The sequence below is a fragment of the Dipodomys merriami genome, unplaced genomic scaffold (genome assembly GCF_024711535.1).
Source record: "Dipodomys merriami isolate MVZ:Mamm:240054 unplaced genomic scaffold, mDipMer1.0.p SCAF_15, whole genome shotgun sequence".
Taxonomy (NCBI): Eukaryota; Metazoa; Chordata; class Mammalia; order Rodentia; family Heteromyidae; genus Dipodomys; species Dipodomys merriami.
Window position 1 is genome coordinate 9,261,465 of NW_027202826.1, and position 19,771 is coordinate 9,281,235.

At 44.4% G+C, this 19,771-nt stretch overlaps 1 protein-coding gene across 2 annotated transcripts in view; it reads left to right on the plus strand.

Annotated features, from left to right (window-relative positions):
- Positions 1–2,438: 2,438 nt before the first annotated feature.
- Positions 2,439–19,771, plus strand: part of Dclk2 (doublecortin like kinase 2) — a 95,126-nt gene continuing 77,793 nt past the window's right edge. For both annotated transcript variants that reach the window (XM_070022188.1, XM_070022189.1), the window contains exons 1-2: positions 2,439–2,877; positions 9,972–10,303. In XM_070022188.1, coding sequence (XP_069878289.1) covers positions 2,457–2,877; positions 9,972–10,303 — 753 coding nt within the window. In that variant the 5' untranslated portion in view covers positions 2,439–2,456. The remainder of the gene's footprint in view (positions 2,878–9,971; positions 10,304–19,771) is intronic.

Here is a 19,771-nt window from a genome sequence, read left to right on the forward strand (position 1 = left end):
AATTTTGGCCAAGTATAACCATATATATATATATATATATATATATATCAGTATGATGTATAATGTAAACATCTTTTGAAGAGCAAATGTACCTTAATTCTTAAGAGGGTCACAGATGAGATTCTTCAAATAAACAACTTGCAGAGTCAGATCAGGGTTGGAGACTGGCACAACTGGTAGTGTCAGCCTACCAGAGAAGGGTGAAATTTAGTATTTTTTATGAGCATATAGCAATTGTACAAGGCGAGGGGTTTCACTGTGATAGTTTCATGCATCAATATAATGTATGAAAATTATATTGATATTCACCCCCTCCTATTTCTTACCCCTTTCCCTCCAATTCTCTTTTCAACTTTCTCACAAAAAGTGTTTGTGTTTTGCTATCGCCTTTTGCGATGTACTTCTACGTCTTTTCCTCCCTCATCTTTTAGCTCCTCTCTTTTACATCGGATAGCTTCTCCCCATTGGGCACTCTTTTGCACTCATGTCTTTTTTTTCCCCAGAGGTAGATTATGCAGATGAGAGCAGACATTGAGCATTTGCTTTTCTGAGTCACCCTTCTTCAGCTGAACAGAATGATCTCTAGTTCCTTCCCTTTTCTTTCAATTACATAATTTCATTTCCATGACTGCATAAAACTCCCTAGTGTGTGTACATTACAGTTTCTTTATCATTACATTTCTTTATCCTTTACCTGTTTGAGAGGCTCGCAGTGTGATTCATAACCTGGCTCTTGTGAACAGTGGAGGGATCAGCATGAGTCTGCAGCTACCTCTGTTGTACGCTGACTTCCATTGCTTCCAGAATATGCCAGTCATCTTCATTTAACATAAGGACATGATGTTTGTGTGTCATGCTTAAATGCCACAAGCCAGTTGATCACCCAGCCCTCGGAAAGGAGGTGAGGCCTCTGGGACCCACCAGAGGGAACTGTCTTTCTACCTGGAAGGTCAGTTTGGGATTGCTGTCTGGGGCCCTAGAAGCACCAAGTGCTGCATAATTAAAGACTGGTGTGTGAATGGGGTGTTGGTGGTTCAGGCTGTAATCCCGGCTACTCAAGAGGCTGAGATATAAGGATCACAGTTTAAAGGCACCTGGGTAGGAAACTCTCTCAAATCCTTATCTCCAATGAACTGCCCCCCCCAATAGTAGAGCATCAGCCTCTCCCCCACCCTCAGTAGTCACTAGGACAAAGTAACCTAGACCTTCATCTTTCTTGAGTTGTCAAATGGAAATCTCTGGGGTTCCCCATCCTGAGGGCACACAACTCAAATCCCATTTCCAGCTAGGATGGGTGATTACATACGGTGGGAGTCTCTGGGTCTTAAGTCGGGGGGGGGGGCGGGGAAGGGCAGAGAACCAGGCTCTCTCTCTTTTGCACCTGACACAGGGCACGCCCTCTTTAGAGGGTTCAACCCACCTCTCAAAACCCAGAAACTCATTCATTCATTCAAACTCATTCATTCATTCAAACTTACTGAACTCATCACACCAACGAATCTGCAAAGGGTTTTAATAATAATAATAATAATAATAATAATAATAATAATAATAATAAAGCGAGGCATCTGAAATAAATAACTAAAATCGAGGGCCCCGGCCCGGCCCGGCCCGGCCCGGCTTCCCCCCGGGCAGGGGAGGCAGGCTCCGGGATGCTCTCCCTGCCCTTGAGTCTCCTTCCTTTGTAGATTTTTGGGGCCTGCGCGGTTCCGTTTCGCGGGCGGAGGGGCGCGTGCGCGCGCGCGGCGGGACCGCGCCCGGGAGCGCGCGCGGCGCGGCCCCGGCTGTCAGGCGGGCGGGGCTGCCTGGGACCCGGAGGCCCGCGCGGGTGGGGTGCGGCGCCGCCCCGCGCGCCCCGGCCGGCCGGCCCCTCCTCCTTCCCCACCGCCCCGTCTCCCGGGGTGGCGGCATCCTCCGGGAGCCCCACGGGCGGAGGCACCGGGCGGGGCGCGCGGGCGCGCGGGGCGGCGGGGCCCGGCGGGCTGCAGCATTTCCCGCCAGCGCCGGGCGCCGGGCAGGAAGGGCCGGGCCGGGCCGGGCGCGCGCGCGGAGGCGGCGGCGGGCGCGCGGAGCCGGGGCCTCCCCCGGCCGTCCCCGTCCCCATCCCCGCCCCCGCCGGGGGCCGAGCTCGGGGCGGGCGGGAGCGGCGAGGCGTGGCCGGTGGAGGAGGCGCCTCGGGGGGCGTGGGGCGCCCCGGCGGCCGGCGGGGGTTCCCCCACCCCCGTCCCCGAGCGATCGGCGCCGGACAATGAGCCGGGCAGCCGGGCGCTGAGGGCGCGCGGGGGCCGGGAGGGCGGCCGGGCGGCCTCGTCTAGCCTGCGGGGACCGGGCGCGATGCCGGGGCCGGGCGTCCCGGTGCGGTGAGGCCCCCCGCGCGGAGCCCGGCCTCGCGATCGCGGGGAGGGTTGGGGAGGGAGAGGAGTGCGGAGGAGGAGGGGGGGTACTGAGCGACCGCGATGGCCAGCACCCGGAGTATCGAGCTGGAGCACTTCGAGGAGCGGGACAAAAGGCCGCGGCCGGGGTCGCGCCGCGGGGCGCCCAGCTCCTCCGGGGGCAGCAGCAGCTCGGGCCCCAAGGGCAACGGGCTCATCCCCAGCCCGGCGCACAGCGCGCACTGCAGCTTCTACCGCACGCGCACCCTGCAGGCGCTCAGCTCCGAGAAGAAGGCCAAGAAGGCGCGCTTCTACCGCAACGGGGACCGCTACTTCAAGGGCCTGCTCTTCGCCATCTCCGGGGACCGCTTCCGCTCCTTCGACGCGCTGCTCGCCGAGCTCACCCGCTCGCTCTCCGACAACGTCAACCTGCCCCAGGGCGTCCGCACCATCTACACCATCGACGGCAGCCGCAAGGTCACCAGCCTGGACGAGCTGCTGGAAGGTGCGTGTGCTTGTGTGTGCATGGGGGGGGGTCCCCCCCGGGTCTCCCTCCCCAGGGCGCGCGGGGCGGCAGGTGCATCAGGGCCTGGGCCCCGCCGCGCGCGCGCGTTCCCCCTCCCCTCGGCCCGGCGTGGCGGGGGCTGGGAAGAGGAGGGGAGAGAGCACAGGTCGGGTGCTTTGTGGGGTGCTGCGCTTTCCCCGCTTCAGCAGCTTGGGGTGATGGGGGGGCAGGGAGAACCACCTGTCCACACGGTTTATTCCTTCCTTCCCAGGAAGGAAGGGGGAGAGGGAGGTGGTCTTTCTCTGTAAACCGGGGCTGGGTGGGAATTGTCAGAGGCCTGGTCAGGCGTTGCCTGCCGCCTCTCAATGTTTGACAACTTGTTGTTTTGTGTTTTTTTTTTGTGGAGACCCAAACTTTGTAAAGGAAAAGAAAAGAAAAAAGGACAGTCAGGGGGAGCAGCCTAATGACACCGCACCCCACCCCCAGCTCAGACACCTACCTGTGACGTTCCCATATGTGGGGTCCTGTAGTCTCGGTGTGGGGTCCTGTAGTCTCGGCTCCGACCAGCTGTGGCCGAGGCAGCCCCAGGCTTTCCTGCTGGGGCTTGCTTCAATGTCACTTGAGTCTGGACAGGTGACCCTAGCTAGCAGGTAACTCAGTCCTGGATGCCTCTTGGATCATACTGAGCACTTTCAGAAATATTGGTGATTCCCCCTCCTCCATCTTAAATATCCTTATCATATCATGATATCCATATCATAAGTATATGCTTGGTTTGGGGTGTTGCTTGGACAGGCAGAGTTTTGAAAACTCTGGATGATTGTAATGTGTAGGTAAAGTGGGGCTTTCCCCAATGGCTGGCTTCCTGCCTCCTCCTCCTCCTCCCAGGAGAAAGGCTAGTTAGAGTGATGGAGGTTATTGCAATCCACAGTTGGGCCAGGCCTCCCTCGGAGGGACCACTTTGCAGGATGTTGGGTCATTCCTATAACCTTTACTCCTACGGAAGAAAGAGTGCTACTGGCAGTTAAGAAGGTGCTTCAAGTTCTGAACAAGACCCAGAAAGATCAGGTAGCTCTTTCTACAGATCTCCAGAGGGTCAGCTCTCCAGCACCTTTCTTAGTCCTTTTGGTCCACTGTGACTAGCCGTAGGCAGGGAAAGAAATCAACTCCATAGTCACACATTTCCCTTCCGTTTTCTCATCTGGCTCTTCTATGATGTTCTAAATGAATGTCATTCATTTTACTGATGAGGAAACTTAAGCAATAAGCATCTCACTGGGTATGCTTTTTTTTTTTTCCTGCACTTCAGCACTAATCCATTGGACCACGCTTAGCAGATGTTTGCCTATCTCTGGCTAGATGACACTCACCCAAAATTAAATGTGTGGGTGGGGGAGGGGCAGGGTGTTTCCATATTGTCTTGGTCAGTAGTGTTTTGGTTTTAAGGACAATTATAAGAACATAAGTAAGATGAAAATGTGGTGTATGGAGAGTCTTACTTCTTGGTCATGTTAAACACTTGAAAGCAGTCTTTACCTAGTTATTTGTAAAGTGATTAACTACTTTTCTGCCTGGTGTTTTTTTTTTTTGAATCCTCATTAGTTATTTTTCAGTCTCTTGTTTATTTTATCCAGGCCAGTCTTGGACCTCCATGTTCCTTTTCCTTCCTCCTATGTAGCTGGGGTTACAGACATGCACCACTACACCTGGCTTGGTCTTTGAGCTCAGATCTTCCTAGCTGTGTGTACAGGCTGGCTCGCCACTTGAACCTAGTGGCCCTTATCCTCCCAAGTAACCGGAATCTGAAGTGATTTTAACCATGTATTTGTTATATAGAGTTAAGGTGATTTATAGAGGATTATCAGGAGTAATCATCGCTGAAATGATCCAAGCAACTATTTTCTACATTAATTCATGAGGGGCTACATTGTATGAAGGTTGTCCCTACCTAGGGGGTTTGCATGATCCACTGGAACTTATTCTTAAACTTGGGTCCCAACTAAAAATGAATGGTTGACAAATTTCCTTCAAATCATTCATTCACTGATATGTGGAGGATAAAGAGTTGGGAAGAAACCCACTCTGTCCAAATCACTATAGCGAGATAAATAATGGCATGACAGACATTCATTCACCCAACAAATGTTATAAGATGGCTTTGCTCATTTGTGTGAAGTTGTTTTAAGGAATTACATGAAAAGAAAACAGGGTCCTTTATGTTGTCATAGTGGAATTTGTCTCTGACAGTGGATTTTGTCTACTTTTTTAAATTTCCTACAAAATGCGTAGAATACCAGTCCAGTAAAATGCTTTTCAAAGGAAAACTAGCCATCAATACTAAATGCCCACCAGGTGCCAGAGACTCACACCTGTCATCCTAGCTACTCAGGAGGCTGAGATCTGAGGATCATGGTTCAAAGCAACCCTGGGCAAGAAAGTCTATGAGACTCTTATCTCCAATTAACCACCAGAAAACCGGAAGTGGCACCATGGCTCAAGTGGTAGAGTGCTCACCTTGAGCTGAAGAGCTGAGGGACAGCGCCCAGGCCCAGAGTTCAAGCCCTATGACAAAAACAAACAACAACAAAAAACCCTTAATACCCATCACTCCAGAATGCAAATAGTTTGGACTTTTAGGTAAAGTCAGGTGTGCAAATGCTCAGATTGATCTTGAGAGGAACTAGCCTGTTCTATCAAGATGTTTGCCTTCATTAGCACAGGTCAGTAGTGCTGCCCGGGCTGTTGTGTTTGGCTGTAGTCCATTGCTTTCTAATAAAGAGTCTCCTCAACAGTATTTATACCATTCTATTTGGCTCTTTTCTATCGCTTTCATTCCATGAAACTTGTAGTTTAAAGGGATTTTTTTCCCTAAGTTGTTGTCCAGAAGAAATAGGAAAAAAAAAAAAAACCAAAAATGGCTGGCGACTGCAAGGCGTGAGCACCCATTCAGAGCCAGGATCCCATAGAGCACAGGACAAAAGAAATTTGCATGGCCTAGATTTTTTTCTTTCTGCCCTGGACCTTGAAAGTCTCTGGAGATGAAAAGCTGTTCTGCTGTTACTACTACACTGCCCTCCGCCAGCAGGCTCCTTCAGCTTATTGATTTACCTAGGCTGGCTGGATTAATTCTACTGAATTGATGAAATGGATGCATTCCTGAAATCCTGTTTATTCTTTCCAGCTGGTTGGGGGTCTTTTCGCCATCTTTGACTCCTAGCCAGTCAGTCAATACTGGGGAAATCTGGCTTGGAATAATCTCTCGTGGTCCCCCAAAAGATGTCTAGATGGGTGGGGCATCATTGGGTACTCTTCTGCTCAGGCTGTTAGAATTTCTAACTCTAGTTCTCTTCCACGGGATGTCTTTCCTTCAGAGCCTTTCGGAGGTGTAGATAGCAATGGGCTGCCCTGAAGAGGTTTTGCCCAGGATGGGAAAAGGCAGTGACCTATAGGATTGGAGAACAGTGGGTTGGAGAACAGTTCACCTCAGTTCTCTGGCTTCCCGTCTTTTCCTGTAGACCAAGAGCTTGGCAGATTCCCTCTCTGTGCTGGGTCCCTTTTGGTCTCCTGTGTGTACCCTTCTCTGACCTAAGTGGCTGTGTATGGAGTGTCAGGGCCTGGGGGCCTTTTCCTAGTCGCAGTGTGTCCCCCAGAAGATACAGAGACTGCCACTGTCCCCCTGTGGAGCAAGAAGGGTCGCGTGGAGCTGTGACATAGTGTTTGCTGGAGCCAAAGAAATTCACAGCTACTTGTTCCTGCCAGAAAGGGTCTTCATCTAGACATCCTTTTATCCCGTATTTGTAAAGGGAAGCTTGAGACAAAGTAAGGTGGAAAGGGGGTGGTTCCTAGATCTTTGCAGGGAGTGTTTTGAAAAATAGGACTTGTTTTCGCTAAACCACAGATTTTGTTGTTAGGACAATCTGTGCTGACTCGGCCTAGAATCCCTGCCCTCATATAATCTTTTTTTTTGGGGGGGGTCCGGTCGTGGGACCTGAACTCTGGGCCTGGGCGCTGTCCCTCAGCTCTTCAGCTCAAGGCTAGCACTCAACCACTTGAGTCACAGCGCCATTTCTGGCTTTTTTCTTTTTGCTTATGTGGTGCTGAGGAATCGAACTCAGGGCCTCATGCATGCAAGGCAAGCGCTCTACCACTGAGCCAACTTCCCAGCCCCCTCATATAATCTTATTGTCCTTTTCCTAGATGTGCTTTGACATGGCTGTTTAATAGGCTGTTTCCAGAGTAACAGGAAGAGAAGTTTCCATTTGGATAAGCCGAAAGGGTTGGGGGGAAATGGGGATATGTGGAAAGCATGTATGAGGTGAATATGGTGCAGTCCTCCTTGGAAAGTTGTAAGACAAGAGCAGTATTTTATGAGAGTTTAAGCTATGGAAACGGATACAACGTGGCCCTGGTGTATTAAAGAAAGGAAATTAGGTATTTTTGGCCTGTGATTATCAAACTTTTTCTTTAACGCCGGTCGTGGGCTTGAACTCAGAGCTTGGGCACTGTTCCTGAGACTCTTTGTGCTCAAGGCTAGTGCTCTACCACTTGAGCCACAGTGCCACTTCTGGCCTTTTTCAGTAGTTTGTTGGAGGTAAGAGTCTCATGGGGATGTTTCTGCCTGGACTGGCTTCAAACAGTGATCCTCAGATCTCAGCCTCCTGAGTAGCTAGGGTTACTGGTGTGAGCCACTGGTGCCAGGTTATGTCAAACTTCTTTATCACGCAGGGGACTCAGAGAAGTCTGGCTAGGACTAACCTTCCTCATCCCGACCCCTTCCTGCTCACACACTTCTTTCTGTCTCCTCTCTTGATGAACTAAACCACTTTGTATGCAGTTACTGTGTGAGATACTTGGATTATTCTCTCTCTCTCTCCCTCCCTCCCTCCCTCTCTCTCTCTCTCTCTCTCTCTCCCTCTCTCTCTCTCTCTCCCTCCCTCTCTCTCTCTCTCTCTCTCCCTCTCTCCCTCTCTCCCTCTCTCCCTCTCTCCTTCTCTCTCTCTCTCCCTCTCTGTCCCTCCCTGTCCCTCTCTCCATGTCTCTCGCTATCTCTCTGTCTCTGGCTTGGGAACTCTCACTTGGCTTTTTCCCTCCAAGGCTGGCACTCTACCACTTGAGCCACACCTCCACCTCCCAGCTTTTGTGTTGGTTAATTGGAGGTAAGAGTGTCACAGAGTTTCCCTGCCTCGGCTGGCTTTGAACAGGGATCCTCTGATCTCAGCTTCCTGATTAGCTAGGATTATAGCATGAGCCACCAGCACCCAGCCTGAATGTGGTTTTGAATGTGGTCTGTCCTCATCCATCCTCACGTTGAACCTTACTTGCTCAATGTCACAGGACCCAGGTGGTACATGTAATGGCAGTAGCTAGGTCAGGGTGCATTACCCTCAGAAGGGGTCCATTTAGTTCTGCTGGGTGGAACCCCCCCACCCCACCCCAGCTTGGGTGTCTTAATGATGATTATCGAGGTATGACATCGGCACTTCAGAGGATGAAATGCAGGACCGCCCCCCCCCACACCATGCCCTGAGCCTGTGTGCTGAAGGTCTGGGAGCCAAGGAGGCCAAAGTGTGTTTCTGAGGAGTCAGCAGGAGTGGGTGAGGAGGGGCTCTCAGGGCGAGCCGTGGGAGGAGTCTGGTTGTACAGGAGAGCTGGTGTTTGTGAACTGGGATGCAGCTCCTTACCTATTTTGACTTTGGCATCCTGAACCCCCACTGGAAAACAAAAATGCAGACAAATCTGAGTGGTAGCTCTCCTGGTCACCTTGGCAGTTGACCCAGGGATCCTGGGATCATGAATTTGCTCACGTTTCTCTAGTGTTCTTTCCTCCATATGTTGGAAAATGTTTTCACAAGTGGAACGACTTCTCCCTGTCCTTTAAGAAACAATCCACCCTCTCTTCCAAGTTTCCCCTGATTATTCCACTTTGCATCTTCTAACATAGGGTCAAATTTTTATCAAATGTAAAACTTCTCAGCTGGGCGCTGGGGCTCACACCTGTCATCCTAGCTACTCAGGAGGCTGAGAGCTGAGGATCATGGTTCAAGGTCAGGAAAGACCATGAGACTTTTATCTCCAGTAAACCACTCAGAAAACCAGAAGTGGTACTGTGGCTCAAGTGGTAGAGCGCTTGCCTTGAGCTGAAGAGCTGAGGGACAGCACCCAGGCCCAGAGTTCAAGCCACATGACTGACAAAAGAAAGAAACAACAAAACTTCTCATGTGACGGTTGCTTTCTCTGTAAAGTAAAACCATAATTGATTACTTTTATCACGTGATGTATAACTTTATTTTATAATTGAACTGATAGGTCTTTCTGGAATTATGTTACATTTTCTCAGCTGATCATACCCTAAAAAGTGAGTTAAGCAAATCTATAGAGAGGAAAAATCTCTACCTAGATGGTGAAATTTTTATCTTTATATAAAAATATTATTTGGTGATATGATTATTTCCACAAGAGTAACTCTGGCTACCCCCTTTTGGTCTTACTGTGTCCTCAGGCTGGTCTGTGAACCCAGTGATCCTCCCACTTCAGCCTTCCTTGCAGATGGAATTACAGGAATGTACCACCAAGCCTGGCCAGAATGGGATTTTTTTAAATAAAAATTAATTAGTTAATGGGTTTTTGGAACTAAGAAGTTCTTTAGAACTCTGTTGGTGCAGTTGTTTTGCTTCATAGCTAATGACACTGAGATTCAAAGTGTGGAAAAATGAATTGTTGGAGGTTACTCATGGGGTCAAAAACAAACCAGATCTAATTTCTTGGCCTCTTGCTTCTTACCCTATAATCCACAACATTCTCTCAAAATCCATCTTGCCAAAGGAGGAGGCTGCAATGCTTGATAAGAAATGTACGCATTATCCTGCCCATGTAATTGTAACCCCTCTGTACAGTATGTTCACAAAAAAATAAAATTAAAAATAAAATTAAAAAAAATCCATCTTGCTACTATTTCAAAGAAAGGGAGGAGGGAGAATTCCTAAGGAAAAGGCTTAGCTTATCCCCTTTTAGGAATTTACCTAATGAGTTTCTCACAACTGTTCTCCAATGGAGGGGATAATCATGCTAATGAAATTAATTTTTTTGCTTTTTAGGTGAGAGTTACGTGTGTGCATCCAATGAGCCATTTCGTAAAGTTGATTACACCAAAAATATTAATCCAAACTGGTCGGTAAACATCAAGAGTGGCCCCCCCAGAGCCTTGGCGGCTGCCTCAGTGAAAAGTGAAGTGAAGGAAAGTAAAGACTTCATCAAACCCAAACTAGTGACTGTCATCCGGAGTGGAGTAAAGCCCAGAAAAGCCGTGAGGATCCTTCTGAATAAAAAGACTGCTCATTCCTTTGAGCAGGTCTTAACCGACATCACCGAAGCCATTAAACTAGACTCAGGCGTGGTCAAGAGGCTGTGCACACTAGATGGCAAACAGGTAAGGTGCCTTCTACTACCTTTGAACTCCCTGCCCTGTGGCAGTTGGATCTGAGGTCTGCCAGAACCACGTGACCTAGACCTGGTCGAGGCGTGCGTGCACTATGTGTGTGTGTAGGCATTTTACAAATCCTCAGGAATAGCAACAGCACACATTCCTCCAAGTATCTCAGGACCCACAGACGTGTTCTTCCTGTACTTCCTTGGGTAATTGATGGGAGAATGTCATTTCTGAGGGACAAGGAAGTTGATGAGGCACCCTACATGCCATAGGATGTTTTCCGTTCAGGAATAAGAATGACTGTTGATTAGCCAGCCTGTTATTTGCTTGGCTGTCGCAGACATCAGAATTAAGTGTATTTCACAGATTTAGAAAAGCCATAGGAAAAATGCACTTCAAAATGAGGTATTTTTATAGGAATGTTCATATAAAGTTTCTTCAGGAACCAGGGAGATGATTGATTAGCACCTCAAAATAAATGAACAGTTGTCCAGGAAAATGCAAGTTAAGTTATGGTAACAACATATCAGGGACTAAAATAACATAAGCACATTGTAGGAACGTGTGAATGAGTAGCAGTTGTGTAAAGGTTGAATTTTGCCACAAGTCAGTTACCATTCCTAAAAAGAAACATGGCTTCTGAAGTGTATTTTCCCCGATTCCCTTAAATTTGAATTGTTTATATTTGTACTGTATTAAAATTGTTAAATTATTAAAATATAGTATTAGACTTCATTTTGTTTCTTCCCCAGCATTCTTAATTTAAAATGTTTTGCTATTGGAGTATTGAGAATGAGTGAATAATATAAACAGGGTCTTCCAGAAAAAACAAAACAACTTCTCCTTTCTAAGACCAGATTTAATGAGTATAGTGTTCGCTGCAACATTATCCAAAAAAAGAAAACGTGCCAGATTGAACTCAGGGCCTGACACTCTACCTCAGCTCCTCTTCTGGCTTTTTGGTTGTTAATTGGAGATAAGTTTCACAGACTTTCCTGCTCTGCCTGGCTTCAAACCTTGATCCTCAGATCTCAGCCTCCAGAGTATCTAGTGAGCTACTCACACCCAGCAACATTATCAAAAATTTAAAGAAAGGTTCTGGGAGTGTAGCTCAGTACAAGAGTACAAGAGTGTGTATGGCATATTCAGTCCCAGGAATCAACCTCCAGCACCAAAAATAAATAGTATGACATACATTTAAAATCTAGATTCTAAAGTTTACAGCAGAATAGAGTAAATTTACAATGTCCTAGTTAATCTAATGACTAGAAAATATATCCTTCATAGTATATGCAGTTTATTGTATAGTGGTCACATTATTAATGAAAATAGCAATGTGTACAACAGAGTGAATATCACAATGTAATACAAAACAAAATGTGAACTTCTTTTTTGGGGGGGAGTTGTGGGGCTTGAACTCGGGGTCTGGGTACTGTCTCTTAGCTTCTTTGTGCTCAAGGCACATGAGACACAGGGCCACGTCTGGGTTTTTTTGAGTGGTTGATTGGAGTTTAGAGTCTCATGGGGATTTTTTTTTTTCTTGGGCTAGCTTCAAATCTTAATCCTCAGATCTCAGCCTCCTGAGTAGCTAGGATTACAGACATGAGCCCCTGCACACAGCTCAAAAAAGTGAGCTTAAGCTTCACTTTACATACCTGTGAAAATAAATTAGGCCACTGGAAAACAAGGAAATAAAATCAGATAAATTAGATAAGTGGTTATTTACTAGTGGGCACAGGAAAGCCAGGAATAGAGACTGAACTTTAAGATATCTAACCAATTACTTTTTCACTCTTTGAGAAAAAAAAATGGAAACATAATAATGTTTTAGGATCCATGAAAATCATAGGAAATTTGAATGTTAAGGTACACAATAAAATTTTATTGGAACAAAAAAAGATATCTAAACAAAAATAAAATGAAAACCTAAATGCCATATTGGAAAAGAGATGTCATGCAATAATAATTGCAGATGAGATTTGTAAAATGAGAACTCATTGGAATTCTCCAAAGGAATGACATTCAGGGTTACAGTAGGGAAATAAAGGAGAAGTTGGACATCTAATTGAAGCCATTGAAACCTTAATAGTTATTATCTTTGACTGGATATGTAAAAACATTAAGTAAGACACAAGCAAATGGAAATCATCAATATATTCAATGTATTCAGCTCCGCAGGGTGCTGAGCTGGACTTAGGTAAAGTATTGCTTTCTATCATAAAACATATCTGTACTTAATTCACAAGAAAGGTAATAGAGCCGTTTTTGTTTTTTGTCAGTCATGGGGCTTGAACTCTGGGCCTGGGCACTGTCCCTCAGCTCTTCAGCTCAAGGCTAGCATTCTACCACTTGAGCCACTTCTACCACTTCTGGTTTTCTGGTGGTTTATTGGAGATAAGAGTCTCACAAACTTTCCTGCCCAGGTTGGCTTTGAACCATGATCCTCAGATCTCAGCCTCCTGAGTAGCTAGGATTACAGGTGTGAGTTACTGGCTAATAAAGCCTTTTGATAGAATGCAAGATCTGTATGGTCAGTTAAAGATTTAATATTAAAAATACAAAGTGATTTCTCTAAAACAAGCTAAGATTCTTTTCTTATCTCAAACCAAAAGCCAACATGTTGCTAAACACACGCAATACTGGGAGTATTTCAGTGGCGATCAATACAAAATCTCTGAAGGCACCAATAATTTGTGTTCCCTAAATTCTTTTTTTTTTTTTTTAGAATAATGCAGTTTTAGCTAGCATCTAGACAAGCGTGTGGAGAAGTATTTAGGGAGAAATAGGCAGAAAAAAATTGGAAATAGTGATGAATGGTCTTACTATATATTAAATCCTCCTCCTCTTTCTATACCAAAAATAAATTCCAGGTGCTTCCAGACTGTGGATGTCAAAGTGAAACAAAATAATTTTTAAAATGTCAGTTGAAATAGGAAAGGATTTCCTAAACATAAAAGTAGTGACAAATCATAAAAACTAAGGTTCGTTGGTCAGTGTAAAAATGAAAAAAAAGTTGGATGTTAAGCAGGCATGTGTGTTTTTAGATCAAGTTACAGTTGTGTAATAGGAAAAGACAAATGATGTAACAGGCAAATGACATTTAAAATGTGGGGTCCAAATGTAGCTTGGTCATAATATTTGCTTAGCAGGTATAAAGTCTTGACACCATCAATAACAACAACAACAATAATAATAATAGCACTGAGATATTATTTTTAGTATTTTAAATGGGCAGATTTGGGACTGGAGGCAGGGTCCAAGTTGTAGATCATTTGCCTAGCAAAAGTGAAGCCCTGATTTCAAGTCCCAGTACGATCAAAAGAATTCTCAAAAAGAAAACAGATTTTTTTAAAAAAAGAATGTCCACTACTTTAAGTGATGATCTGGCATTCTCAAATGTGTGGGAAGTATAAAATTAACAAGTTGCCCAGAAAGCAATTTGTTCATTTACATTGCTACACCAAAGTTCATACTATTTGAGCTACTCAATTAACTTTAGGAATTTATTCTATATAATCTAAGATAGAAGCATATTATGTAAGAATTTTTTAGTCTAGCATAAAAACAAAAGAAAAGACCTCAATGATATTGCTGCAACACCTATGTACTGCCATTGAAAATGATGGCTAGAGGAATATTGAAGGACACAGAAAAACTGTTACATGAAAAAAGCAAGTAAATTCGTGCATGTCTTCAATTGCATATTGAGGAAGAGAAAAATAAAGGAAAATTAAAAAAAAAAACAATTAAGACTGCAACATTGTAGCTGCCTTCAGAAACTGAACATTTGTTGCCATTTCTCAGATGTCTTCTTCCTGAGATCCAAACACAGTATTTAATCCTTGAAATGTCAGTATGCGGCTAGCTAACGTTGGTTAAATACTTGTCAGTGATGTGTCTTACACATTTAAATATACTAGGTACAATGAAAAATGGTATTTTTAAGTTTTTTTAATTTTATAATAGAAGAATGAAAAGGAGCTAAGATTGGTAATGAGCTGTCTTTGTACAACATTTTAGACCATGTCTTTTAAGCTTTCTGTTCTTCTTCTAGCTACTTCTTACCCAAATTTACTTTTGTGTAAAATTAATCGGGTCTTCGGAGATGACTTAGGTTTTAGGCCGTTCACCACAAATCATCACTGCCCTGTCCCAACATGGACCCTGGTTGTAAGGGGCCCCTTCTTTGCTTTATGGACCTGAAAGCTTTTGAATTCACAGACAGTGCTGTGAGCAAGTAGCATTGGTGTTGTTCCAGCAAGGAGGGTGCATTGAATTTTTTCTTCCTTCACAATGGATGTTTCACATCTTCTGGCTAGCACTGTCCGTCCACTCTTTATAAAATCACCTCAGATAAAATCGTATTTTAGGGTTTTTTATGTTTTTTGTTTTGGTTTGGTTTTTGGGTTGTTGGGCTTGAACTCGGGGCCTGAATACTGTTGTCCTTGAGCCTCTTTGTACTCAAGGTGAGCTCTCTGCCGCTTGAGCCACAGTGCCACTTCCAGTTTTTGATGGTTAACTGGAGATAAGATTTGTACAGGGACTATTCTGTCTGGGCTGGCTTTGAACCATGATCCTCAGATCACAGCCCCCTGAGTAGCTAGAATTAGTAGCATGAGGCACCTGCGCCAGGTGGCTCAGGATTTTTTTTTTTAATATTATTTTATTTTATTTGAGAACATACTGTACAGAGGGGCTACAATTACATGGGCAGGATAATGCATACATTTCTTACCAAGCATTGCAGCCTCCTCCTTTGTTTACCCTTCACCTCCCTTCCCAGCCTCCCCCCTCCCCCCACCCAATTATACCCCCCTCCCCCCCCCCACACCGACATTGTAAAGCTGGTTTTGACATGACATTTTGTACTTCTCATTGTTGCAACAGGTCTACCTGAATCCTTAAACGACTTGTTTGCCCCCATCTCCTCCACATGTTATACTGACATCAAATATAGTGAAAGCGGGGGTTACACTGTGGGGGAGGGACATACAAAGCAACAAAGAAATAATCTTATAAATGCGTTAGAAACATATGCATGAAAGAAACGAAAACATTAAAATACATATTTAAGGGTTCATTTTCCTAACATCACATTATCTGACCTTTTCTGCTTGACTCATACCTATACTAGATATTGCAAATAAGGGAAACCATGGGACCTATGCATCTTTGGGCCTGGCTTACTTCACTTAATATAATTTTTTCCAAGCCTTTCCATTTCCTAACAAATGGGGAAATGTCATTCTTTCTGATGGAGGCATAGAATTCCATTGTGTATATATACCACATTTTCTTGATCCATTCATCTACTGAGGGGCATCTGGGTTGGTTCCATATCTTAGCTATGGTAAATAATGCTGCAATAAACATAGTTGTGCTGGTAGCTTTAGTGTGGTCTTGTTTGTATACATTTGGGTAAATGCCCAAAAGTGGGATTGCTGGATCATAGGGGAGATCTATGTGAAGTCTTTTGAGGAACCTCCATACTGCTTTCCAAAGTGGTTGAACAAGTTTACATTCCCACCAACAATGAAGTAAGGTTCCTTTCTGTCCACATCCCCTCCAGCATCTGTTGTTGTTAGAGTTCTTGATTTTTGCTGTTCTAACTGGAGTGAGGTGATATCTCAATGTTGTTTTGATTTGCATTTCTTTTATGGCTAGGGATGTTGAACATTTCTTCATGTGTCTATTGGCCATCCTTCTTTCTTCTTCAGAGAAGCTTCTCTTTAAGTCTTTCGCCCACTTATTTATTGGGCAGTTGTTTCTTTGAGGATTTGTTGTTGGGTGGTTTAATTTTTTGAGTTCCAAGTATATTTTAGATATGAGACCCTTGTCCGTTGTATGGCTAGTAAAGATCTTCTCCCAATCGGTGGGCTTTCTATTGATCTTGCTAGCTATGTCATTTGCCCTGCAGAAGCTCTGCAACCGTATGCAATCCCATTTGTCCAACCTTTCTTTGATTTGCTGTGCTTCCGGGTCTCTATTCAGAAAATTTCGGCCTGTGGCTCAGGATTTTTATCTGTGTTAACTTTTGGGTTTTCTTCCCATGAAACAATGGCTGTCAACCAGGGGAAATTTTGCCCCAAGGGAATAATATCTGGAGTCATTATTATTATTATTATCATCATCATCATTATTATCATGATCATCATCGTCATCATTATCATCATCGTCATCACATCATCATCATCATCATCATCATCATTATTTCATTGTCACAACTAGGAGTTATAATCTTCTGGCATCTGGTGGGTCAAGGCCAGAGAAACTGTTAACCAGCCTCCATAGCATAAGACAGACAGCCACACGTAATTCCCGAACATCCCAGGTTTTAATAGTGTTGAGACTCAAAAATCCCTGGTATGCAATCAAAGAAACACTTCTGAAAATAAATTCCACTGGTTTGAGTGTAAACCCTGTTATTAGGCCTTATTTCATAACTCACAGACGTCCTCATAGGTTACAGATGCACGAATGGGTGGAGGTGTGTGCGAGTATCATGGTTTATGGTCTATGGACTTCAGTCTCTCCACTGTGTGAGGCTGACCTGTGTTTGGATAGTGCATCTTGCAGGGGATTAAGCAAAGATATCCCAAATGGTTTCACAGATATTTAAAGTATAAAGGATCAAGATTTAATCTTTTGTATCCAACTAGTTAATACCCAGAAGCCATATCATGGATGGTGTAATGTTTGAATCTAACGTGTTCCCCAAAGACCATGTGCTAAAGGTGTGGTTGGGATGATGGGCTTGAAAGAAGTGATTGGACCACGAGGCTCTGACATCATCAATGAATTCATTTATTGATGGCTGCCTAATTTTATTGAAGGGTAGTGATGGAAACTTAGGAGGTAGAACTTAGTTGAAGGAAGCAGGTTCTTGGGGCATCTAGCCTGCCCTGGCCCTTTCTCTCTCTCTTTCTTGGTGTTGATGGCCATGAGCTCTCCCTGCTCTGACTTAGTTCTGCCTTACCTCAGGCCCAAAGGAATGGAAAACAGCTAACCATGGACTGAACCCATGAGCCAAAAATATAATAAACCTTCCCTCTTTTTGGTTGCTTTTTTTTTTTTCAGGTACTTTGTCACAGCAATGAAAAGCTGTGATTCTCTGTTTTTGAAGAATTTATAACCTTGGGGTTGAGGGTTAGTGAAACTCTTGCCTAAGCGTGTGTGACACGCTGGGTGTGACCACCAGCGCTGTACACAGGAACAGTGAAAACAAAATTCGTAAATATGTACAACCCAGGTGTTTATAAATGGAACGGCTGGAAGAAATAAAATGATCCATAAGGAAAAATATCACGATTACTAACCTTCTTGTAACTTGTGATTAGTTTGGATTAAATATTTTTCTTTTCAAAGAGCCCTTGAACTTAAAAAACAAAACAAAGCCAACTGCAGGTATTGTATAGGAAAACAAAGCTTTTTAAGGTGTTTGGAAGTCAGGATGACTTTCTCATAAAACACTGCCAAGGAGAAAGTTCTTTAAATACATCTTTGTTATGGAACAGAAAGGTCCAAATATAGCTCTTGTCCACATGTGTAAAGAATTCTAGTTTTTAGCATTCCCAGAAATGGCACCATTTTAACATAAAAGCAACATATTTTGTGAAATTTTGGAACAAGTTAATTCTTGTCATGAGCAGAGGCAAAACAGACAGAGAAATTGCTTGCAGTTGATGTTGTGAGGGGAAAACACTTCCAGACTTTGGGACCCCTGCCAGCCTTCCATGCCCAGGTGCTGTGGACCCCTTGGGGCCCACGACCCCCCCCCCCCGGTGTGCCTCAATCTTACCCTGCATCTTAGAGTTTAGGAAGGGTTCCACCTTCAGTTTTCACAGAGTTTGATTATTTCATGGGTACCATAATATAGATTGTAATTGGGACTCACATTTTCTACTGAAGGGCCAGGTCTTTTTATTCTTACTTATTTTTTGTTGGTTGTGGGACTTGAACTCAGGGCCTTGGCGCTGCCCCTGAGCTTTTCCTCTCAACGCTAGTGCTCTACCACTTTGAGCCACAGCACCACTTCCATGGGGCATGTCTTTTCAATGACCTCACCATACTCATGTGAAACAATGTCTTGTCCGGAGTTATTGCATAAAAATCAAATGGTTGGCCTTATTCATAAATGATCCCTTCAGTTCCATGAATCCTAATACTGTTTGTTGTTCATATTCTGATTTCTCTTCAGATCGTAGGAATCTTTCACCTTTTACTAAAACAATTCTTCCTTGAAGTAGCTAAGCAGAGAATTGGCTTTAATTTTCCCACAACATTTCTTTTAGAAATCCAGACAGCTCTGTTTTGTCTTATGAGATAGCATTGTCCACTAGGTAGACCTGACCTCCTCGGGCAAAGGAAAATTTATCCCAACCAGAATTCACCAGACTAAGAGCCACAGGTAGCTTTTTTTTTTCAGTGTTGCAGGAAGTACAGACATGGAGATGGAGAGAAAATGGTATTTTGTTGTTTGATTTCTTGGAATAAAAACAAGGGAAAGGCCAATGGCTCCTGCATGTAATCCTAGTTATTTAGGAGGCTGAAATCTGAGGATCTTGGTTCAAAGTCAGCCTGGAAAGAAAAGTCTGTGAGACCCTTTATTTTCAGCTAACCAGCAAAAAGCCAGAAGTGGAGGTGTGTCTCAAGTAGTAGAACTCCAGCCTTGAGCACAAAAACAAAAAAGGGAGAACACAAAGCCCTGAGTTCAAACCCCAATTACAGCACAAAAAATAAAAACAAACAAGGTAAAGACTTAAATCTTGGGCTTGGCAGGCTCCTTGGTTTGGCAAGTCGCTTCCTTATGGAGTGATCTGAAAAGGAAAGAAAGGGAAGCATTCACATATCCTCCTCCTTTTATTTTTTGTTTCAAAGTTACTATGTTGCCTTTCTGCTACTATTGTACAGCAATTTCCCCTGACCTTAAATAATGTTTTATCCCTTTTAATGGCAAACTGAAGGAAAACACCAAAATCTTTTTCTTTTTTTCTTTTGTCAGGCATGGAGCTTGAACTCTGGGCCTGAATGCTGTCCCTGAGCTCTTCAGCTCAGGCTAGCACTCTACCACTTGAGCCACTGCACCACTTCTGATTTTCTGGGTGGTTTAGTGGAGGCAAGAATCTCACTGACTTTCCTTCCCAGGCTGGCTTTGAACCACCATCCTCAGATCTCAGCCTCCTGAGTAGCTAGGACTACAGACATGAGCCACCGGCACCCAGCTACACCAAAATCTTATTACGTAGTTGCTCTATTTGTAGACCAGAAAAGGTGTGTAAAGAAACAGTGTTAGCTGGCTGTGAATCACGCAGGGTAAAGGGTAGGTGAGAAAGAGTTCTGTTAATCCTTAATTATTCTTTGACGTCTAAGCTGGAGGCATGCATGGGGCATAAAACTATGTTAAAATTGTTTATTAAACTAAACATTTATACACATCACATTTTGGCAGATGGAGCTTTATTGCTGTCA